This window comes from Serpula lacrymans, assembly GCF_000218685.1.
Source record: "Serpula lacrymans var. lacrymans S7.9 unplaced genomic scaffold SERLAscaffold_2, whole genome shotgun sequence".
In the NCBI taxonomy this organism is placed as follows: Eukaryota; Fungi; Basidiomycota; class Agaricomycetes; order Boletales; family Serpulaceae; genus Serpula; species Serpula lacrymans.
In genome coordinates, this window is record NW_006763291.1 from 2,240,541 (window position 1) to 2,265,761 (window position 25,221).

The 25,221-nt window shown below is 43.8% G+C and overlaps 4 protein-coding genes across 4 annotated transcripts; all 4 read left to right on the plus strand.

The window, feature by feature from the left end:
- Window positions 1-5,217: 5,217 nt before the first annotated feature.
- Window positions 5,218-6,087, plus strand: SERLADRAFT_433603 (uncharacterized protein; the record flags this gene model as incomplete). The annotated part of the gene is made up of 1 exon (XM_007313817.1): window positions 5,218-6,087. One exon carries the CDS (start codon window positions 5,218-5,220, stop codon window positions 6,085-6,087), a length of 870 nt encoding a protein of 289 aa, XP_007313879.1.
- Window positions 6,088-12,565: 6,478 nt separating this feature from the next.
- Window positions 12,566-12,874, plus strand: SERLADRAFT_378802 (uncharacterized protein; the record flags this gene model as incomplete). The annotated part of the gene is made up of 1 exon (XM_007313818.1): window positions 12,566-12,874. A coding segment is annotated over one exon (309 nt), but the record flags the coding sequence as incomplete, so codon positions are not given.
- Window positions 12,875-22,033: 9,159 nt separating this feature from the next.
- On the plus strand, window positions 22,034-22,273 carry SERLADRAFT_378803 (uncharacterized protein; the record flags this gene model as incomplete). Its single annotated transcript, XM_007313819.1, has 1 exon — window positions 22,034-22,273. A coding segment is annotated over one exon (240 nt), but the record flags the coding sequence as incomplete, so codon positions are not given.
- A 1,343-nt stretch (window positions 22,274-23,616) lies between these two features.
- On the plus strand, window positions 23,617-24,820 carry SERLADRAFT_378804 (uncharacterized protein; the record flags this gene model as incomplete). Its single annotated transcript, XM_007313820.1, has 5 exons — window positions 23,617-23,663; window positions 23,754-23,877; window positions 24,013-24,404; window positions 24,471-24,713; window positions 24,773-24,820. The coding sequence occupies 3 exons, from the start codon at window positions 23,643-23,645 to the stop codon at window positions 24,051-24,053; spliced, it is 186 nt and encodes a 61-aa protein (XP_007313882.1).
- Window positions 24,821-25,221: the final 401 nt, after the last annotated feature.

Sequence of the window (25,221 nt, forward strand, 5' to 3'; positions counted from 1 at the left end):
GGACCGGTTGTAATCACCCAGGAAGGTGAAGAAGAGTTCAAAGTCAAATGGGTGGTGGATGCACACTTGAAGTGTGGCAAATTAGAATTCCTAGTCCTATGGAAAGGCTATGGAGATGAGGACAGAACGTGGGAGCCAGAAGCCCATCTGGATAACTCCCGTGATAACACAATTTTCGGACCTTTCCTTTAATTTTCATTCTCCGCTTTAACCTTTTTTACTATAGTTCACACTCCGTGCCATGCGGCACTTTCCTTTTTCGTTCTAACCCCACCTTCTCGCACAGCGCTGCCTTTATTCTTCTTCTAGACACAAACTCTCTCACGCAGTGGAGCTGGTCACACGGGCTGTGCCCTCTGACATCATCAGCCACTGCTTTTATCAACTGTACAGTACATAGGTACAAACACTCTGTATTAGTATAAATACCCCAATAGATCAAGGAGACTCCTCAGCGAGTCCTCCTGTTGTATACCAACAAACTCTCTGCAGCTTAAGGGGTAACCGCTCCCTCCTCACTACCTTTATAGTGTGTTCTTGTGTGTGCCAGAGTAACTAACTCTTGGTTGTTACAATGGGCCGTCATACGTTATCCCAGGGGACCTGAGCAACAACATCATCTTCAAGTTGTTCTTGTTTCAGCAAACGGGTCGGCATATGGACAGCTTGAGAACCCCATCAAGAGTTTTGGAGTCCATTCACTTGCAGTTCTTTTTTTACCATCAATGGAAGAAAACGGCAAGTGGCTCCAGGGTCACAAAAAGGCTGATATATATGGGGGGGGAGAGAATAAACTTTCATTTTATTTTTTATAAACCTTCTTGCAGCCTATCTCACATCTCACCTACTATGACAGAGTCCAATGCCTCCGTGATTGAATAGGGATCGAAAATGAGTGGGCAAAGTTGGAAAAGTCCACAACAGTGGATCAAGGGGGCTAAGGAGTGTATTCTCAAACGTCAAACGAAACTAACCAATCACATAGGGGGGGCCCGGAACTAGGTAACGTTGAAGCTTTTTTGTTACAGGAAGACAATAGCCAGCCGGGGGATGGATTTGTTTGTGTTGTGTTTGGTGATTGAATTGATACTGTTTGATTTCTGTGAGCTCCGAGTTCAGGGGTGGCCTTGCGATCATCAGGACTATATGTACGTACCTCGCTGCTATTCATGTTGCAAGCTTGCAGACCAAACCCCTACTGACATCATATGCAAGTGATATTGTCACGTATCGCCCCCGCAAAAAAGACTAAAAATACAAGAAAAGACAATGACAATAAAAGCGTTGATAAAAAACAACAACAATGGTATCTGCGGGGCGGGGGATTAGCCTATTAGTCACATTTATAACACAGAATCATCGCAGGTGGAGACATTCATGTCCGTCGACACACCGTTAAGATACAACTTGGTAAGATAAATACTATACTTGATTTATGCCCGGGGTCTTCCCCACATAGCTTTGCATGGCTCGTGGTTAATCAGCGGTTAATTGTCTCGCTGTTGAACTCAGTCGGATCCTAACCAATTGTGTTTCATCATCCCATCACAATAACAAAGTGTAATAGTTGCCTTGGAACTTTGGCTGTATATACCACGAATACGAATGAGGACCGCAGAGGTATTACTTTGTTATCAAGACAATGAGACGGCAATCTCTGCCCAACCGTAGGGCAAGCCATAGGGTGTAAGCTACCACTGCAACATTGCTTCTGGATCCTCCCAATCCATCACGTCCTGCAATGAGAAGCAATGCAAAACACGCCACCCAGGGGGTCCCGGGGGAGAGTTCTAAGCAGTGCAAATTCTCGGATCAGATGGGTGTGAATAATTCTGATCGCGCAGTGTCACCCACGCACCTCGAGGTTTAGAGAAAGTAGAACTGAATGCCTGTTTGGGGGGGCACACACAGCGCACACACTGTATATGATTTCATTTCCTTGTTACGCCCCATATTGAGACATACCAGCAGAAATTCGACCTAGGAATGTATCTCCTTGTGGCTGCATCATCCAATAACCCGCTACCGAGTTATGAAGCTCTTGCTGAAGCCCGCTCCACCGAGGGATAGGTTAATGCTTGCATCGATTAGTTCAGTATGACACCAACCAATTATAGCTGTGCTTACTACTAGCTTCTACAATACAGATCTGCGACCTCTCAAAACAATGTTCTGACCATGTCGGAGTGCCCAAGCTCCCCATCTACACTTGGACCTGTTGACACAACTGCATTAGCCAGTTGGGTAAGCAACAAAGTGTAATGAATTCCAGTCCTGAGCTGCGCGTGACCAGTTCAAGACCGGTATTGGCGTGAGCCAATTGGAAGACATTCTAGTTTGAGAATCATACCTGTTAACGCAGAACAGCACAAGCATTCCTGCTCCTTGCAAAAAACCTCTCTGACTCGCAATGTTGTGCCTTGGACACTGCTAAAAATGTGTGTGTGTGTGTGTGTGTGTGAGTTCCAAGCTTCACCAGACATCACAGCTATAGGATTTGGCATTCGGGACTTTCCAAAGGGCCATTTTTAGTTCTCATGCTGCTGTTGTGAGGACGGTATCCACGGCTTGAAACTGCAAAAGGCGCTTATGCAGTGCCTTGCTTTCATTATCGTTAGATCATGCATATCAAACACACAAAACTGCTTGCTTCGGTTCCTCGCGTGGAGAACTTGCTCGAGACATCATCCGCGTGGCATGGATGCTGAAAAGTTGTTGCAGTACACCCCAGTTGCGATGGTGGTATCACCAGGTACACGTTGTTGCAATTGCCTCAAGACTATCTTCAGCTGACTAGCTTTAATGTACGTGTTTCTTCAAGTATCGCTATCTATGGGTGTGGGGAAATGCAGTTAGAAGCGGGTATCCGAATCCTATTGGAGTTCAAGAAACAGAACCAAATCTACCAATTTGAATAGGATCAGTTAAGCGTGTGGCAGGAGAGAATAGCGAGCAAATGAAAAATGATGTCAGGCACATACCTCAGAGTAATCAGTGTCAAACAAGCAAAGGATCAAGAAAAGTCGAACTTGTCCCTCGCAACACACAGCTTCAACGTTTCGAACTGGGGACCTTGGCCCATGGAGAGAAATTCATACATTGGAAATAGTACTAATATACGTATCTATGGATATGGTAGATGCAGATAATGCCCAAAACCCAATGAGATGAAATGCAGAACAACCACGAAGATGAGGAAAACAACATGAGTAGCAAAAGAGAGAGAGAGGAGAGACAAAGAACAAGTGAGACAAAGAGACTATAAAACATTGCTAGACTTGGTGGGTCCAGCCACAGCAGCAGCAAGTAAGACATATGCATTGATGCAGACCTCCTTCTTTGCCTCCTCCTCGCAAAATGATATTGTATAACTCGCTATGCCTTGCTAAGCAATAGCAATCACAAGGGATGATCCATCCAGAGATTGCAGTATAGAAATAGTGGGAGATGCCGTGATGGCAACTCGTGGACATGACCATAGAATGTGTTGCATATAGCAATGTGTCCATGTAACAATGGTAAAATATCAGTGTGTCGTTGGTGTGTGTTTTGGGCGACGCGGAAACAGAGAAATAGGCATTGGCTGTGAATTGTTATCGGCGAGCAATGTATCTCCAAAATATTCCGTTAGGAGGCTGTGGAAGAAGACGAATGAGCATTGTTGTTGATTGTGAACAGTTCAGAGATGACGGATCTGAGTGCCATGAGTGGAGTCATCTAGAGGGCACGCGATGATGGTTATTATGCGTAGACAAAGGAGGAGAGAGAGATACATACAAGCTCTAATACACTCCCAGATCTCTACGCCGCAACCTTTTGGATCCCATATCCCACACTGGGAGTAGAGACTCCAGTAAATATTGATCTCCCATATTCTGGTGGCATTGCTTATGACAGCGGTTGGCATTGTGTGGGGCAGGATGGGATGTATGGGCTGGGATGGGATGTGAGACAGGGGACACGAAGGTCTTTTGAAGAGGGCAGGTTAAGGGGGTCGGATCGTCAAAAGAACAGGAAGGTGATGTCACGACCTGAACAAGAGCGCTAGTTTCTTTTCTCATTTTCTTTAATATCTAATCACATGACAGACATAATATGTTAAGCTGCTGCTATTAGCGCGGATAACATAATACTTAGTTATATCAGATCACTTGACCATCACGTGACAAAGAGCCTAGAACTATTACAAAGAACATCAGTCAGCCCCTCATGGCTACTGCATGTTATATCAGTCAGCGCCTCATGGCTGACTTTCAGAAACGTATATATAGTGAACATCCATGTACATATTTTCCTTAGTTGTTGATTACTTCTCAATTGATTACTTGTGATGCTACTTGTCGATTTAAGGTCTTCATCCCTCCGTTAGTTCGGTATAGGGGATAAGGCTTTTACACAATCAACAACTACCACGAGTACCGTCCATGAACGTAACAGCAACAATCCTAACCACCATCACCATCATCATCATCATCATCTTCCTCATCCTAGCCCTACTCAAACGCTCAATCCAAACCACCACTACCCTCCCACTTCATCACATCCCCACTCGCCCCAACACCATTTTATCCTTCTTTCCCGCCAACGTATCACCCTCATCCTCCCAAGACTCTTTTGTCACCATCCCCCTCTAGTTACCCCTTTTATATCATCATAATCTCTTTGGTGTGGAACCACTGGGATTTTCTCGGTTTTACGTAGTTTCATCCTTCGAATTCCTCTGACCAGGCCGCGCATTTGCGTCCGCCAGTCGGGAGAAGAACTGACAGCTTAATAAGCGGGTTACATTGGGACAACCGTTCGGACCCCAATTTATTACAATACCTTTTACATAAAATTCATAAAAATACAAAAAATAGTTACCTTACATACATAGTCAGTGGTGGATGGAAGAGGACCACCTTGACTCAAAGAGAAAAGATAGACTACTAAAGATTTTAGAAAGCGGTGTATCGATCCAGCTTATCACTGGTGAACTCCTTTCTATGCTTAGTAGAGAATTATACATTTGGATAGGAGAGCAACGCGTCTACTCCCAAGATTACGTATTCAGAGGACAATTTCCTCTATCAGAGATAACAACAATCAGAATCCCATCCCCCGTAATTAAATCCGAAACTCCCCCTCCTCCCCAACTCAAATTCGATGTCAAACCTAGAATATTGAGATCTGCCCGAGCCATCCAACAGCACGGACAGCGCCTTCACCAGGGAAATGATGGACTCATTACCCAGAATAGAAACTCCCCCCCCGAAAGAAGCGCAATTGGAAGCATTCGTAAAACAAGAAGTGGAAAAGGCAGTAAGAGCAATACGGATGCTTTACCAATCGCAATTAGACGAGGCACTCGAAGAAGTGAGCGTCTTAGAAAGAAAGCTAAAGAAGCAATCATCGCCACCTCCAGAAAGAACGGAGAGAAGTAGAACAGCATTGGAGAAGCCAGAAAACTTCTCCGGAGATAAGAAAAAGTACAGGGCCTTTAGAGAGTCCTTACTTCTACATTTCGAAGATGATGCCATCTACTTCAAAGATGATAGAAAAAAGATAAGCTTCATGCTATCTTTTATGAAAGAAGGAGAAGCCGCGGCCTTTCGGACCGACTGGCTGGAGAACCGGGTCGACGCTCAACAAATGGGGCTCGACATCACAAACACATACGGAAGCTGGCCGTATTTCGCAGACAAAATGGAAGAAAGATTCAAGGACAGCTTTGAAAAAGAAGCTGCCAAGAATGAAATATTGACCCTAAAACAGGGCAATGAAACCGCCCAAGCCTTTTTTGAAAGGTTTGAAGACAAGAAAAGATGGGCGGGACACAAAAATAGGATAAATGAAGAGTTCCTAATATCTCTACTCAGAAGAAATATGAATAAGCCGCTAGTAGATAGGGTGATCTACGGTGGGCATATTCCTAGAGATTACCAAGAGTGGAAAAGAGAACTCATCAGAATGGACTATATTTGGAGAGAAAGAGAAAAAGAGAAGAAAGGTTCCGAAAACGGAAAGAAATCCTATTCGGAACAAAAGAAAGAAGGAGAGAAGAAAAGAGACGGAACCGGGTATACCTATACCGGTAACGGAGAATGAATGGAGGTGGATAAAGCAAAGTTCCGCACCGAGGGACGATGTTACCGATGCGGAGAGAAAGGACATAGAAGCTTCGAGTGCAAAGACGCACAAAAAAGGAAGCCGCAATTTAATGTCCGAGAATTCTTAGAGAAGATGACGAAAGAAGAAAGGGAAAAACTCCTGGAGGGTTTTTAAAGAGGCCAGCGGTACCGCATTGACCGACTGAGCCTAAAGACGTTTCGAATCAATTTCTTCCTTTAACTGTAGATATGTATGACTCAGAATTGTTAAGCTGCAGCTTTAGCACGGATGACAATAAAACTATTTCCACTCAGACAAAGAAAGAAATCCGAAACAAAAAAGATGCAACCAGAGTAAAAGCGGCGCAGAGTGATGAGACATCCGCAGTTCCAACGGCGGGCAAATCACTAGAAAGCGCAGCATTTACGATAGATACTAAGATTCCTACACCCGATGCGGCAAACTCTACGGAGGAAAACGCAGCAGAGACTGTAGAAGAAAGGTCAGGAACCCCTTTAAAAAAACCTAGAACAGAAGTTTGGACCCCAGAGTGGGTAGTAGACAGGCTAAGAGACCAAAAGGAAGAAAGATCCATTGGGATTCTAAGTGCCTGGACACATAAAAAAAGAACGAGAGAAGTAACCCGGGAAACGATCAAAGAAATCAACCAGTTACCAAAAGTAGAAGCTATACAAGCGATCATAGAAATTGCCTCCCCAAAAAAGTACATTAGGGGCACCCAAGGCAATCAAATGAACGTAAAATGTAAGCTTACTACATTAGATACTCTTCAATCAGAAACAGTCGAAGCACTATTGGACAGTGGATACACGGGGAGTTGCATCGACTCCCAATTTGTGAAAGACAAAAGATATGAGACAAGGAAGATACCGAGACCTATTCCAGTCTATAACGCAGATGGAACTCTTAATAAAAACGGAGCCATCAATGAATTTGTAATACTGCTCATGGAAATCGACGGACACGTCGAGAAGATACATCTTGCCGTAACCAATCTGGGTAACGGAAAAATGTTTCTAGGACATGAGTGGTTAAACAAACACAATCCCAAGATAGACTGGAAAGAATTGAAGTTGACCTTTTTGAAAGATGTCCCGAAGAATGCAGACCGAGAATCCAAATCTCTGATCCAGAGGAGGATCCGGAAATATTCTTTGAGGAACTAGGAGAAGACGAGCGGATGATACAGGTGAACCTCCATAATTTCGAAGATGCCACGATCGACGATCAATATTACCATATCAGAGCCCAAGGCACAATGGCACAGAAGCTAGCAGAAGCCGCAGGCAAGGATCGAAAAGAAGGAGGATTCGAAAAGATAGTGCCAGAACACCTTCATCAATACAAAGACGTATTTGATAAAAAGGAGTTTGACACGCTACCTGAAAGAAGGCAATGGGATCACGCAATTGAACTTATACCGGGAGATCACTCCCTAGATTGCAAGATCTATCCGTTGGCAAGGGGAGAACAAGAAGAACTAGATGCATTCCTAAAAGAGAATCTAAAATCGGGACGGATAAGACCATTGAAGTCCCCGTTCGCATCACCATTCTTCTTCATAAAAAAGAAAGACGGAAAGTTAAGACCGGTTCAAGATTATAGGAAACTAAATGATATCACTATCAAAAATAGATATCCACTTCCATTGATCGGAGAACTAGTAGACAAGTTGAGTGGAGCAAAATACTTCACAAAACTGGACGTAAGATGGGAATATAACAATATCCGAATGAGAGAAGGAGACGAGCATAAAGCGGCATTTAGGACAAATCGAGGGTTATTCGAACCATTAGTCATGTTCTTCGGACTGACAAATTCCCCCGCCACGTTGTCGATGATGAGAACTGTGGTTAGAAAACCACACACAAAACAAACTAACACACAATCCTCCCAGATTCCACGGAACTTGTTTATGGGCTTTGCCTCCTAGAACAGTGGAGTGGTCTGGTTGTTCGTGGGGTGGTACGTATAAAGATCCTTCAAAGTAAAACCCAGAGGTGTATGAGTGTGGGTTTTGAGGAGGAGGGATAGTTGAATTTATAGGAAGATAGGTGCTTTGTGGCGAGTATAGACGAGCACTACCTTGCTAATGGTAGCACAAGGTAGGTTTGAGAACGACAAGGATGACGAGGTGACGAGGTTCCCAGTGATAGCAGGCTCCTGACGCACAAACTGTAGTGCTCAGAAGGACTCTAATCAAAAGGGATGACAATGACTTCAAAAGTGGGAAGTGACGATGACAGCAGTTGACAGTGGTAGAAGTGGGAAGTGTTGTGACCACACTGGATCACAAGTAGCAGAGTAGTGAACTTGAGAGTAGAGAAGAAGTCTGGATTGGAGTTCTTGTTTTTTTTTACAAGGTAAAATACAGGGGTTTATATAGTAAAAGAAAAGTAGGCTATGCACAGTATAGCTGTGCAAAAAGAATGAGAAAGAACATGAAGGAAGGAATGTATGCTGACGAATCCTGCGTAGGTAGTACAGGATAAGATTGTCAAAAAAAAGGAAAAGAAAGAGATAGAACAATGAATGCTGTGAGTAATGTCACAGGTTTGTACAGCCATAAAGTAAAGTCCAATAGCAAAAAGAGAGCAGGAAAATCATGATGTCATGGGAAGATGCAGTAAAAAAAGGGCAAGGTAAAACACTATCAGTATCAACACAGTTCCTTTATTGTCAGTCAGGCATTCTAAAAAAATATGTGTCCATAAAAATGATTCAAAAATCAAAAATAATCGCACTGTAAATGAATGTTCTGCTGAAGAAAAAGAAACTGGAGCCACCAGTCCACCACCTAGTCCAAATCTGACAGTTCCATGGCCTTACCAATGGACTGGTTGTGTTGGACCACCTGATCAAACAAGGGAGGGAGAGGAGTAGTTCCAATTTGGAACAAGTGAGTCCCAGGCAGCGTGTGGTAGGTGTAGCTGTAGCGAAGACGATGGACAAATGATAAGTGTACAAGTGAATGGGACAGCGATGAACATGGGTGACGCAAGGGGATGAACCTTCTCCAGCTCAAAAATTACCCACCCACGCTCCAACCAGGCAAGACGAGCGACCGATGTTTTGATAGTATATGATGGTAGATCAACGTCATGAAGATGGACCTGTTGCCCAATTTGAACCGGCCGCCGGGGCTTTGCTGATATCAGCAGTGGCACGTGGTAGTCAACGGATCGGCGACGGAAGCGGATAGGAAGTGGTGACATCAGAAATGGTGGGGGTGCAAATAAGATGAGGAGGAGGAGGGTGGAGGTGACGGAAAAGTGGATTAGAATGGGGATCCAGAGACGACCGTCAGGTGAGAATAAAAAGGAGAGGAAGGGGCCCATGGTGGGGCTAGGCAAAGGAAGGGGAGTAAGGGAAACGACAAAAGCGAGGGCGCAATGCAATGTGTAGCCAGTGGCGACGCGAAAATTTGCCGAAATGCCGAAACACGGAAAGTACTGGATGGAAAAGCAAAGGTGAGCGTGACTGGATTGCCTAATAGAGGTGGTGCTGATCAGCCACAAGTTCAAAAAGGGCAATATTAATTACTATTCCACGTGGCACTGTGCCTGTGTGGCGCAAAGGCGAGTCTTTTTGAATATTTGCTTCGTTATTGACACCTGTCCATGCTACCAATCAACTTTGGTGCATGACAACGTTCCAAACAATGATGAACGCGCTTTTCAAAGAATTGATAGACGAAGGGTTAGTGATCATATATCTAGATGATATTATGATATTCACCAAGGATATAAAAATGCACCGAGCAACGATGCGACGTGTGTTAGAAATCCTAAGAAAGAATCATCTCTATCTTAAACCAGAAAAATGCGATTTCGAACAGACAGAAGTGGAATACCTGGGACTGATCATCTCAGGGAACAAAATTCGCATGGATCCGGTAAAAGTAGAAGGAATTAGCAAATGGCCAGAGTGCAAAAATAAGAAGGAGATACAAGCATTCTTGGGATTTGTAAATTTCTATAGAAGATTCATAGAAGGCTTCGGGGAAGTAGCCAAACCATTGACCAAGTTAACGGGAAAAGAGGACTTCATTTGGGGAAATGAACAATGCGAAGCATTTAAAACACTGAAACAATGCGTAGCTTCAGCCCCAGTGTTAGCTCTCCCAGTACCACATGGCCAATACAAAGTAGAAGCGGACAGTAGTGACTTCGCTATGGGTGCTGTCTTATCACAAAGACAAAAGGATGACTGGAAGCCAATTGCATACCTCTCCAAAGCGTTAAATCCCACAGAACGCAATTACGAGATCTATGACAAAGAACTTCTTGCCATCATGACGGCACTTAACGAATGGAGACATTACTTAATAGACGCAGAAGAAGAATTCGAGATATGGACAGATCATCAAAATCTGCTGTATTTCAAAGAACCAAAGAAGTTGAACAGGAGACAAGCGCAGTGGATGACGGAGTTAAGCCAGTATCATTTCACAATACATCATATGCCGGGAAGGAAGCATATAAAAGCAGATCTTCTCTCGAGGCGATCAGATCATAACAAAGGAGAAAACGACAACGAAGACGTTGTGTGTCACAACTTGAACCAGAAGCGCTAGTCTAAGCGCTAGTTTCTTTTTTCCCCTTTTCCTTTATATCTGATCACATGACAGATAAGATATGTTAAGCTGCTGCTTTAGCGCGGATAACATAATACGTAGTTATATCAGATCACGTGACCACCACGTGACATGAGTCTAGAATTATTACAAAGAACATCAGTCAGCGCCTCATGGCTGACTTTCAGAAACATATATATAGTAGACCATCATGTACATACTTTCCTCAGTTGTTGATTAATTCTCAATCGCTACTTGAAACGCTACTTGTTTGATTTGAGTTTTTATCCCTCCGTTAACTCGGTATAGGGGATAGAAGTTTTACACAATCAACAACTGCCACAAGTACCGTTTATGAATATGACAGCAACAATCCTAACCACCATCATCGTCACCATCATCATCATCTTACTCATCCTAACCCTACTTAAACACTCAACCCAAACCACCACTACTCTTCCACTCCATCACATCCCCGCTCGCCCCAACACCATCTTATCTTTCTTTCCCGCCAACGTATCACCTTCCTCATCCCAAGACTCCTTTGTAACCATCCCCCTATAAATACATTTATATCACTATAATCTCTTTGGTGTGGAACCATTGGGATTTTCTCGGTTTTACCTAGTTTCATTTTCGATTTCCTCTGACCAGGCCGCGCATTTGCGTCCGCCAGTCGGGAGAAGGACTGAAAGCCTAATAAGCTGGTCACATTGGGACAACCGTTCGGACCCCAATTTATCACTATACTTTTTACATAAAATTCGTAAAATACAAAAATAGTTACCATACCTACATAGTCAGTAGTGGGCTGAAGAGGACCACTTTGACTCAAAGAGAATAGATAGACTACTAGGATCTTAGAAAGCGGTGTATCGATCCAGCTTATCACTGGTGAACTCCTTTCTATGCTTAGTAGAGATTTTTACATTTGGATCGGAGAGCAACACATTTACTCTCAAGATTACGTATTCAAAGGGCAATTCCCTTTACCAGAAATAGAACCCATCAGAATCCCATCCCCTTTAATCAAATCCGAAACTCCCCCTCCTCCCCAACTCACGTTCAATGTCCAACCTAGAATATCGCGATCTGCCCGAGCCATCCAACAGCACGGACAGCGCATTTACCAGGGAAACGATGGACGCATTACCCAGAATAGACACTCCCCCCCCGAAAGAAGCGCGATTGGAAGCATACCTAAAACAAGAAGTAGAAAAGGCAATAAGACAAACACAGATGCATTACCAATCGCAGCTAGACGAGGCACTCGAAGAAGTGAGCGTCTTGCAAAGAAAATTAAAGAAACAGATACCGCCACCTCCAGAAAAGGTGGAAAGAAGTAGAACGGCACTGGAGAAACCCGAGAACTTCTCCGGAGATAAGAAAAAGTATAGGGCCTTTAGAGAGTCCTTATTACTACATTTCGAAGACGATGCCGTATATTTCAAAGATGACCAAAAGAAGATAAGCTTCGTGCTATCTTTTATGAAAGAAGGAGAAGCCGCGGCCTTCCGGACCGATTGGCTAGAGAACAGAGTCGACGCCCAACAGCTGGGGCTCGATATTACAAACACATACGGAAGTTGGCCGTATTTTGCGGACAAAATGGAAGAAAGGTTCAAGGACAGTTTTGAAAAAGAAACTGCCAAGAACGAAATATTGACCCTGAGACAGGGAAATGAAACCGCCCAAGCCTTCTTTGAAAGGTTTGAGGAGAAGAAAAGATGGGCGGGATACACAAATAGAATAAATGAAGAGTTCCTAGTATCTCTACTCAGAAGGAATATGAACAAGCCGCTAGTAGATAGGGTGATCTACGGCGGGCACATTCCAAGAGATTACCAAGAATGGAAAAGGGAACTCATCAGAATAGACTATATTTGGAGAGAGAGAGAAAAAGAGAAAAAAGGTTCCGATACTGGGAAGAAACCCTATTCGGAACAAAAGAAAGAAGGAGAGAAGAAGAAAGACGGAACCGGATATACCTATACCGGTAAAGGAGAAAGAATGGAAGTAGACAAAGCAAAGTTCCGCACGGAGGGACGATGCTACCGATGCGGAGAAAAGGGACATAGAAGCTTCGAGTGCAAAGACGCACAAAAAAGGAAGCCACAATTTAATGTCCGAGAGTTCTTAGAAAAGATGACAAAAGAAGAAAGGGAAAAACTCCTTGAGGGTTTTTAAAGAGGCCAGCAGTACCGCATCGACCGACTGAGCCTAAAGACGTTTCGAATCGGTTTCTTCCTTTGACTGTAGATACATGTGACTCAGAATTGTTACGCTGCAGCTTTAGCGCGGATGACAATAAAATTATTTCCACTCAGACAAAGAAAGAAATCCGAAACGAAAAAGATGCAACTAGAGTAAAAGCGGTGCAGAGTGATAAGACAACCGCAGTTTCGACGGCGGGCGAATCACTAAAAAGCGCAGCATTTACAATAGAACCTAAGATTCCTACACCCGATGCGGCGAACTCTACGGAGGAAAACGCAGCAGAGACTGTAGAAGAAAGGTCAGGAACCCCTTTGAAAAAACCTAGAACAGAAGTTTGGACCCCAGAGTGGGTAGTAGACAGGCTAAGAGACCAAAAGGAAGAAAGATCCATTGGGATTCTAAGTGCCTGGACACATAAAAAAAGAACGAGAGAAGTAACCCGGGAAACGATCAAAGAAATCAACCAGTTACCAAAAGTAGAAGCTATACAAGCGATCATAGAAATTGCCTCCCCAAAAAAGTACATTAGGGGCACCCAAGGCAATCAAATGAACGTAAAATGTAAGCTTACTACATTAGATACTCTTCAATCAGAAACAGTCGAAGCACTATTGGACAGTGGATGCACGGGGAGTTGCATCGACTCCCAATTTGTGAAAGACAAAAGATATGAGACAAGGAAGATACCGAGACCTATTCCAGTCTATAACGCAGATGGAACTCTTAATAAAAACGGAGCCATCAATGAATTTGTAATACTGCTCATGGAAATCGACGGACACGTCGAGAAGATACATCTTGCGGTAACCAATTTGGGTAACGGAAAAATGTTTCTAGGACATGAGTGGTTGAACAAACATAATCCTAAAATAGACTGGAAAGAATCGAAGTTGACCTTTGAAAGATGTCCTGAAGAATGCAGACCGAGAATCCAAATCTCTGATCCAGAGGAGGATCCGGAAATATTCTTTGAGGAACTAGGAGAAGACGAGCGGATGATACAGGTGAACCTCCATAATTTCGAAGATGCCACGATCGACGATCAATATTACCATATCAGAGCCCAAGGCACAATGGCACAGAAGCTAGCAGAAGCCGCAGGCAAGGATCGAAAAGAAGGAGGATTCGAAAAGATAGTGCCAGAACACCTTCATCAATACAAAGACGTATTTGATAAAAAGGAGTTTGACACGCTACCTGAAAGAAGGCAATGGGATCACGCAATTGAACTTATACCGGGAGATCACTCCCTAGATTGCAAGATCTATCCATTGGCAAGAGGAGAGCAAGAAGAACTAGATGCGTTCCTAAAAGAGAATCTGGAATCGGGACGGATAAGACCATCAAAGTCCCCATTCGCATCACCATTCTTCTTCATTAAAAAGAAAGACGGGAAGTTAAGACCAGTTCAAGATTATAGGAAGCTAAACGATATCACCATCAAAAATAGATATCCACTTCCGTTGATCGGGGAACTAGTAGACAAGTTGAGTGGAGCCAAATACTTCACAAAATTGGATGTAAGATGGGGATATAATAACATCCGAATGAGAGAAGGAGATGAGCATAAAGCGGCGTTTAGGACAAATCGGGGATTATTCGAACCACTAGTCATGTTCTTCGGACTGACAAATTCCCCCGCCACGTTCCAAATGATGATGAACACGCTTTTTAGAGAGTTGATAGATGAAGGATTAGTAATCATATATCTAGATGATATCATGATATTCACAAAGGATATAGAAACGCACCAAGCAACGACGCGACGTGTGTTAGAAATCCTAAGAAAGAATCATCTCTATCTTAAACCAGAAAAATGCGATTTCGAACAGACAGAAGTGGAATACCTGGGACTGATCATCTCAGAAAACGAAATTTGCATGGATCCGGTGAAAGTAGAAGGAATCAGCAAATGGCCAGAATGCAAAAATAAGAAAGACATACAAGCATTCTTGGGATTTGTAAATTTCTATCGAAGGTTCATAGAGGGCTTCGGGGAAGTAGCCAAACCATTGACCAAGTTAACGGGAAAAGAGGATTTCATTTGGGGAAATGAACAACAAGAAGCATTTAACACATTAAAACAACGTGTAGCTTCAGCCCCGGTGTTAGCTCTCCCAGTACCACATGGCCAATACAAAGTAGAAGCAGATAGTAGTGACTTCGCTATGGGTGCTGTCTTATCACAAAGACAAAAAGATGACTGGAAGCCAATTGCATACCTCTCCAAAGCGTTAAACCCCACAGAACGCAATTACGAGATCTATGACAAAGAACTTCTTGCCATCATGACGGCACTTAACGAATGGAGGCATTACTTAATAGACGCAGAAGAGGAATTTGAAATATGGACGGATCATCAAAATCTGCTGTATTTCAAAGAACCAAAGAAGTTGAACAGGAGACAGGCGCGGTGGATGACAGAGTTGAGCCAGTATCATTTCACGATACATCATATGCCAGGAAGGAAGCATATAAAGGCAGATCTTCTCTCCAGGCGATCAGATCATAACAAAGGAGAAAACGACAACGAAGACGTCATACTACTAGATGAGAAACTATTTGTAAGAATGACTCTCTCTCCGGAACAAAGACAAAAGATCGCAGATAGTCAAGAGGAAGAATTAGAGATTTCAAAGTGGATTACAAAGAGAAAAGGAAATGTAGATGAATTGATAAAAAAATTGAAAGGAGAGATAGAGAGGAGAGAGGATGGATGGCTAGACGAGGACGGTTGCATAGTATTCAAAGGCAGGATCTATGTACCAAAAGATGCCGCGTTAAGGGAAGAAATTATCTGACGAAACCACGACTCTGTTATTGCAGGCCATCCAGGAAGATATAAGACAAAGGAGCTAATCACTCGACAATACTGGTGGCCCTACATGGACAGAGATATCACGAGATACGTAGATGGATGCGAAGTCTGCCAAAGAACCAAGACAGACCATAAGAGAAAAGCAGCACCGCTTCATCCAAACGAGATCCCGGATAAGCCTTGGCAGATCATATCAGTAGATCTGATCGGACCGCTACCAGAATCAAACGGATATAACATGATAATGGTAGTAGTAGATCGATTTACCAAAATGATCAAGGTAATTCCCACACAGATGGAGATCACATCAGAAGGAGTGGCACGGCTATTTAGAGATCATATATTTAGAAACCACGGCATACCCAAAAAGATCATCTCAGATCGGGGACCGCAATTCGTTTCAAAATTCATGAAAGATCTACATACGCTTCTTCAGATAAAAGCAAACCCATCAACGGCTTGGCATCCACAAACAGATGGACAGACGGAGAGGATCAATCAAGAGATAGAACAGTATCTCAGAATCTTCGTAAACCATAAACAAGATGATTGGGCAGAATGGCTTACCCTAGCAGAATTCTCTTACAATAACAAACAACATTCTGCGACGGGATATAGCCCGTTCTACCTGAATCATGGACATCATCCGAGAACACAGGAAGTAGTGAAAGTGGGGGTAAAGAACGAAAACGCAGAAGATTTCGTAAAGAGAATGACAGAAACAAGGAAGAGAGCAGAAAAATCACTGCAAAAGGCAGCTGAACAGATGAAGAAGCAGTATGATAAGAAGAAAAGAGAAGCAGTAGAATATAGAGCAGGAGATAAGGTGTACGTGGAAGCGACCAATATCTCAACAGATCGACCAGCTAAGAAACTGGACGACAAGAGACACGGTCCGTTTGAAATACTGGAAAAGATAGGCGAATCGGCATATAAATTAGCGCTACCACCGACATGGCGGCCTATTCATCCAGTTTTCAACGAGATAAAGCTTACACCGTACAGAGAACCACAGTTCCCTTCCCAACAGAAACCTAAACCAATACCGCCGGTAATAGTGGACGGACAAGAAGAATACGAAGTCGAAGAAGTTCTAGACTCACGTCTAAAACGAGGGAAATTGGAATACTTAGTACACTGGAAGAACTATCCAAAAGAGGAACGCACGTGGGAACCCGAACAACATCTAAACAACTCACCCGATAAAGTAAAAATGTTCCACGATAACAACCCTAGTGCACCTCGACGAATCCGATTTCAATTACACTTCCAACCCTTTGAAAACTTCACAACGACTAGAGTCCGGAAACAATTGTTTAATTGGGAAAACGGAAAGATGGACCCCTACTTTCGAGACGAAAGTCCTAAGGAGGGGGTAATGTCACAACTTGAACCAGAAGCGCTAGTCTAAGCGCTAGTTTCTTTTTTCCCCTTTTCCTTTATATCTGATCACATGACAGATAAGATATGTTAAGCTGCTGCTTTAGCGCGGATAACATAATACGTAGTTATATCAGATCACGTGACCACCACGTGACATGAGTCTAGAATTATTACAAAGAACATCAGTCAGCGCCTCATGGCTGACTTTCAGAAACATATATATAGTAGACCATCATGTACATACTTTCCTCAGTTGTTGATTAATTCTCAATCGCTACTTGAAACGCTACTTGTTTGATTTGAGCTTTTATCCCTCCGTTAACTCGGTATAGGGGATAGAAGTTTTACATCGTGCTACTGGATGAGAAACTATTTGTAAGAATGACCCTCTCTCCAGAACAGAGACAAAAGATCGCAGACAGCCAAGAGAAAGAGCTAGAGATCTCAAAGTGGATCACAAAGAGAAAAGGAAATGTGGATGAACTGATAAAAAAGATGAAAGGAAAGATAGAGAGGAGAGAGGATGGATGGCTAGACGAAGACGGTTGCATAGTATTCAAAGGCAGAATCTATGTACCAAAAGACGCCGCGTTAAGAGAAGAAATCATCCGACGAAACCACGACTCAGTCATTGCAGGTCATCCAGGAAGATATAAGACAAAAGAGCTGATCACTCGACAATACTGGTGGCCCTATATGGATAGAGATATCACGAGATACGTAGACGGATGCGAAGTCTGCCAAAGAACCAAGACAGACCATAAAAAGAAAGCAGCACCGCTCCATCCAAACGAGATCCCGGATAAACCGTGGCAGATCATATCGGTAGATCTGATCGGACCATTACCAGAATCAAATGGATATAACATGATAATGGTAATAGTAGATCGGTTAAAAAAAAATGATCAAGGTAATTCCCACGCAGATGGAAATCACATCGGAAGGAGTGGCACAATTATTTAGAGATCATGTATTCAGAAACCACGGCATACCCGAAAAGATCATCTCAGATCGAGGACCGCAGTTCGTTTCAAAATTCATGAAAGATCTACATACGCTTCTTCAGATAAAAGCAAACCCATCAACGGCTTGGCACCCACAAACGGATGGACAAACAGAAAGGATCAATCAAGAGATAGAGCAGTATCTCAGAATCTTCGTAAACCATAAACAAGATGATTGGGCAGAATGGCTTACCCTAGCAGAATTCTCTTACAATAACAAACAACATTCTGCGACGGGATATAGCCCGTTCTACTTGAATCATGGACATCATCCGAGAACACAAGAAGTAGTGAAAGTGGGGGTAAAGAACGAAAATGCGGAAAATTTCGTAAAAAGAATGACAGAAACGAGGAAGAAAGCAGAAGAGTCGCTGCAAAAGGCAGCTGAACAGATGAAGAGGCAGTACGATAAGAAGAAAAGAGAAGCAGTGGAATATAGAGTAGGAGATAAGGTGTATGTGGAAGCAACAAATATCTCAACGGATCGACCAGCTAAGAAACTGGACGATAAGAGACACGGCCCGTTCGAGATACTGGAAAAGATAGGCGAATCGGCCTATAAACTAGCATTACCACCGACATGGCGACCCATTCATCCGGTCTTTAACGAGATAAAACTCACGCCATACAAAGAACCACAATTCCCTTCCCAACAGAAACCTAAACCGATACCGCCGGTAATAGTAGACGGACAAGAAGAATATGAAGTCGAAGAAGTTCTAGACTCGCGTCTAAAAAGAGGAAAATTGGAATATTTAGTACATTGGAAGAATTATCCAAAAGAGGAACGCACATGGGAACCCGAACAACACCTAAACAACTCACCAGACAAAGTAAAAACATTCCACGACAACAACCCTAGTGCACCCCGACGGATACGATTCCAATTACATTTCCAACCGTTCGAAAACTTCACAACGACCAGAGTCCGAAAATAATTGTTCAATTGGGAAAACGGAAAAATGGACCCCTACTTTCGAGACGAAAGTCCTAAGGAGGGGGTAATGTCACGACCTGAACAAGAGCGCTAGTTTCTTTTCTCATTTTCTTTAATATCTAATCACATGACAGACATAATATGTTAAGCTGCTGCTATTAGCGCGGATAACATAATACTTAGTTATATCAGATCACGTGACCATCACGTGACAAAGAGCCTAGAACTATTACAAAGAACATCAGTCAGCGCCTCATGGCTGACTTTCAGAAACGTATATATAGTGAACATCCATGTACATATTTTCCTTAGTTGTTGATTACTTCTCAATTGATTACTTGTGACGCTACTTGTTGATTTAAGGTCTTCATCCCTCCGTTAGTTCGGTATAGGGGATAAGGCTTTTACAGGTGAGTCGAGATTTATATTGGGCTGGGCGGCAAGCTGAGCCGATATGGAGGAAGAAAGAAACGTGACATTTGTGGATATCACCGTTTGTGACGATGGATCCTTTGAGCGTTACAGACCACGTTATATTATCACAGCCATTCAGCATGCAGAGGATGCAATCTATATTTGCATCTAAATGGGCTAATTGTTACAATTAACATACCAGCACCTACTTACGCTTCACTTTTGTACTTCTACTTTTATTTTCCAAGTCACATGACCAGTCATGTGACACATCACCTGACCAGTGTCTAGACTCATCATGTGACCGGTCACATGCTAGACATCGGACTTTTAACTTTATTTACAACTGTACAGTACATAAGTACAAACACTCTGTATTAGTATATATACCCCAATAGATCCAGGAGACTCCTCAGCGAGTCCTCCTGTTGTCTAGCACAACTAACTCACTGCAGCCTAAGGGGTAACCACTCCCCATCATCTTCTTTATAGTGTGTTCCTGTGTGCACTGGAGTAAATAACTCTTGGTTGTTACACTAATGACATAACAGCTTCCTTTCTCGGCAGAATTCAAAGAAAACCCAACTCATTGATCGGTTAGCTTCCCCGCGATAACACACAAATGGTGCTTTGCACATCAAATCACACTCAATTCAAAGGACACAATCATCATCTCTCAGATACACAAGGCTGCAGCCGCTCCTTCCCATCCTAACACCACTCTCCGACGTTGTCTCCTCCCCCCTTGCACGCTAAGGATCCCAGTTCTCAATCAAATCCCCCTCGTCCGATCCTTGCAACCTTGCCCAGCAATACCATCATCCTACTTATGTATTGTTTCGAAGTCCTTTTAGGGCCCATCTGCCACCATATGATAACAGATTTTCTACGACATTTCCAGCTGACTCGCCATGGTGATTCCACCGAACATGTCTTCCCTATAATATACATATTGTACCAAAATAACGGTTTCCGGGGTAACAATGTCACTCTATTTCCATATCCGGATACTATGAGAGTTTCCAGTGCCACCGTTTGCCGACCGGTATCGTGTCACAAATGCCGGAGCCACCGGACCCAATGGGAAGACATGCCTTCTGGTCTGTGATTCAGACTTGATGTACCGCAACTGGCCGCACCGCATCAATTCGTTCTGTTCCCTATATACTTCTCCCTAACTTCTCCTGTTGCAAAACCGTACTAGAAATTGAATGTCTACACCGGTTGAATCTCATCCCTTGAATCCCGCTCCCTGCACAGCATGCCCTCAAGTGGGTCAAGATCTCCTCTTACAGGCGCATCAACGCCATCTGTCCGAGACTCCAATTCCGCGGTGCTCGAGCTAGCGTTATCGCTCTTAGTGTGATATATAACACTGTGCTGACCCTTTCGCTGCATAAATCATCGTGATTGATTAATGCTGCATGTCACCGTGTCTGAACTGCTCAAAATAACAACACCACTGACGCTTTCAATTCACATCCCATATCAAGCTTCAGCCCCATGCTTGACATTGTTCAAGCACAATCTAGATGGCCTGATGATGAGATGCGGAAAATGCCATCATCAACGTGAGACTCAATTTCAGAAAACAACACCACAGTTAACCATATTCTGTCCATATGACGGCCAATGGACTGACCTAGATCCCGGTGTCTGTCTCACACCACGACATAATTAGATTCTAGACCACTGGAATCACTTGGAACCGACAAGGTCACGTCAAACCGGTTTCGCACTCGCAAGCACCTCAGGGAACACCATTTAATTTGGCCAAAGATCACTGTATGACGGAATCAATTCAGTCATGGGCGAAATAACACCTGTTCTAACTTTCGGTACAGGATCTTGCACCCCCAACAAATCTCTTCGGTGAATCAATCAATACAGCCCATCATATCGTAAGACAGGCCCTGGAAATGTCAAAGTAGTGTTTAATTAGTTGTGAAGCCGCCCAAGCGTACTCTAGCCGCCGGTTGAAGCCAAGCGCATACAGAGGAATCTATCCATAAACAGCCTTCCCACGCCCGTGGGTGTCAGAGAAGATGAGTGGTACCACTCGCAGATAGCCATGTGAAAAGGGGGTGATCTTTGCTCAATGTAGGCACCTTCAAAGAGATGCTGTATGTGGGAATAATGACGCAAGCTACACATAGAACACGACTCTTGCGCGTGGCGGACGAGGAGCCTGACCCAGTTGGGGGTGTAGATAGTTGTCGCGGACGGGGCTCGTCATCAGAGGTGGATTTGACAAAGTTTGTTGGTGATCAAGGCCGAAGAACCGCAGAATACAACAATCCCGAGTAAGTGCCGAACGATAGTCCCTTTGTCTAAGAAAGCAGTGAAAACAAGATCAACTCGGGGTGGAAAGGGGTAACGTCAGAGAAGCACCGAAGCCAGAAGTCATTGCACTATGCGACATGTATGAGATATATTTCGACATTCCACTGGGACTTTCAGCTCCTGTAAGGACGGAGTGAAAGAAGGGTGGTCATGTCATACCTGGCACATGCCTTCTTTATAAGTGCAAACATCAATGTGGCGATACAGCAATGTGAATGGAACTGGTCAGACTTGATGACAAGCGTGCACAACTGACGTGGGCAGCAGACCTCGAACAAGATTTTATCGTGTCGAAGAAGGCTACAATAACCCATCCCATTGGACGTGCGACTGTTACTTGGTTACAATCGACCAGGGACCCGCATCCTATGGGAGTACGGGAATCAATCACCAGCGAATCTAAAGCAAAAGGAGCGAGAATGCATCAAACCAAGACAAAACAAGAACGCCAGTGGGAAGCCAAGACATAATTGCCAATCTTCAACGTTCAAGATAGGAGCAAAACTTATCAGATAGCCAAAGGTCAGTGTCATGAGGTGTGTATATACCCAATCCTTACCTCGGGTAGATGTCTATCATAACTTAATTTGGAGGGAAGCCCATCGCACTAAGCTTCAATGGTGTCAATAGCTAAATGGACTCGTCGAGGAGAAAGACTTACTAGTACTCTTTAAGGGACACAGGCAGGGAAAGCACCTCCAGAGATACACGGCATGGGAATAATTTGATCCTAACCTTTGATCTAAGGGTCGTCGATGCCACTTGGGCCATCCTGAGTAGCCAGTCAGGTGGCAGTGTGATATATGGTGGACTTTCATGCTGTTAACGCGTATTAGAAGGGTATAAATCTACATCACTATATGGCAGTGATTACTGTGATAATCGAGGGGAACCTTGATTAGGCCCCAGGACATAATCTTACTTGAGAGCCGCGCTCGCGGCGCCATAATACCAGTTGGGCGTAATAAGCAAACAGGATATATCAATAGATATGACAATCACGAGATATATTCATGGCATCGATTGTTGCGGCGCAGTATGCGCAGCTGTTTCTGTGAATAACTATTACTAAAAGATAGTGATGCATTTCCAAGATAGTGAAGGCGTGGTTTACCTTGATGGTGTGGAAAAAGGCCAGCCAAAAACTTTAGGCTACATGATTTCCCACCTAGGGGCGTGGTGGTAGTACAAGCAAGAATGTTCCAAAGCATCTGCTAACAACGCGACTACTCATGTAAACTCGAACAGATTTCGAAGCTGTCATTGCCCCAAATGTGTTTATCATGAGCATTGAAAGGGTCATTTGTACCTTCGAACAGGCGAAGAACAGCGGCCTACTAGCTGACCCACGGTCGGTTGCGATAAAGGCTACGCGCGCAGAGCTGACGGCGCGAAACACTGAAGTTGGTCTGATACTCACAAAGCCTTAGAAGAAGCTAGCTAGCTTTGTTTCTTACAATATAAAACTATCAGCAATGAAATTGCATAGACATGTAACCTGTGAGCGTGGTAAGTGCGGTGCGTAGCAAGTACAGGGCTACCAGCTGACATACCTTCGCACAACCTTCCTCCGTACCCGGTATATAAAATATTCTGAGATAGGAATGCAGATGTAGCGGGAGAGTCCGGTCTTCTGAGTCGGAGTGGCGGGATGTCGATGTCACAGTCGCGCTTTGACCTTTCGTACTCCTCTCTTTTGTTCAATATCCAGGTCATTACACTACCAAGATCATCCATCTTTCCGACGGGCTGGAGTATCGCTGAAATTAGAATTTGTGGTCATTGACTCCATATTGAATCTCACACGGAACAAGCGGCGCAACGATGCAGCGACCATCCATGAAGTCACCACGATCCTTGGCAAGTACATACAGTCCTTCCACGCTAACTTGCATCGCTGATCATAATGTTTCTTACGTTGTCTTTTACATGTGCTGTTATTTGGAACAGGCATTCGGCTGGGGTGGTCTCCTTCTTACCGCAGGCTTGAGCTTTTACTACGTCAAGAAGACTATACTAGAACGCAGGAAGCAACATATAATAGACGACAGAGATTCAGTGAGGAGACCTGACGGTAAGTATTCCTTCTACCGACTGTTTTGCCATCCTTTTTTTTGTTGCTCTGGTTCTAGCTATTGATTTATGCGCATATATTCTGTATATTGGCTCTATATGCTCTTGGATTTATTCTTATTGTTTCCGTTGATAGATCAAGGCCATATCAGTAAAAATCCTGCACAAGACAGGTAGCCATACCTTCATCATCAACGTGATCGACAGTCTGTTCCAAGTGACCCGGTCAACATCATTATCCCATTGCTCCAAGGCAGTCTTCAACAAGACAATGAAGACTATCACGCAATAGTGGATCTTCCATTGTAAACATTGGGACGAGGTTCCTTGAAAAACATGTTTATATCGTAATCCGGATGGCATGACATATTATCTGCGATTCTGCAGCTTTTGTGTGCCGCTGGCATCTCTGTTGTGTATGGAGAATAATGTCGTTTCTCATGGTCCTTCCAGATCGACCGATGGCAACATGTCGCTCTCTTTGATCGAGAGTATAGTCAATGTAATGATTGACCTTTGGAATCAATGGTAATGAATCGTGATCGATCACTTGCACGATTCAGCCAAGTTCTTACTAATCTGACGAGCTCCAAGAAGGCTTGAAGGACGATCTAACTCATGCATATGAAGCGTCATTGTACACCCTATGCCATCGTCGTTAAGTTCTAGCAAACTACAACCCCGGTCTAGTATAAGAGTCCTCATTTCTCGACAAACTTCTGAACTCCCTGCCAAAGCAGGAACCAGAACACAGTTAATACACAAACCATGGCCCAGATACCCGAAACATTAGCTGAACATGATTTGCGTTTATTCGGTCCACCGAGGGGCGGAAGGGTGGGTTCTTTCATTGACAAGATTATCACGATCCCACTGAAGGCAGCCCATTGTACCAGACTCTCGTTTTTGGCACGTTGTTGGTGGGCTCAAGTATTCTGCTCTTCTTCGCCAACCTGCAAAGGCGACAGAAGAACAAAGAAATACTCGACCAGTCTACACACAGTGCCATTCCAACCTGTGTGTTATAGCCACCTTTTGCGTTTCACATTTTGAGTTAACATACCTTTTATTTATGCTAGGGCAGCATCGTGTGCATCAGTCTAATCATCCCTTGCTTTACGCATCACTCCCTACCATTCATGCGAGCGATGTCGAGACGCGCGTCCCTCCGCTTTCTACACCTGTTAAGGAGCACAATAAGGGACATATCACCATCAAATACTACCTTGCGCGTCCGAATAACACTCCGCTGGCAGCAGCCTACCCCGCAGCGTGACCGAGGAGACGGTAGTGGCCTCGCATATACCAAATCCACTGATTATTGCACGAGCTACGAGAAAACTCC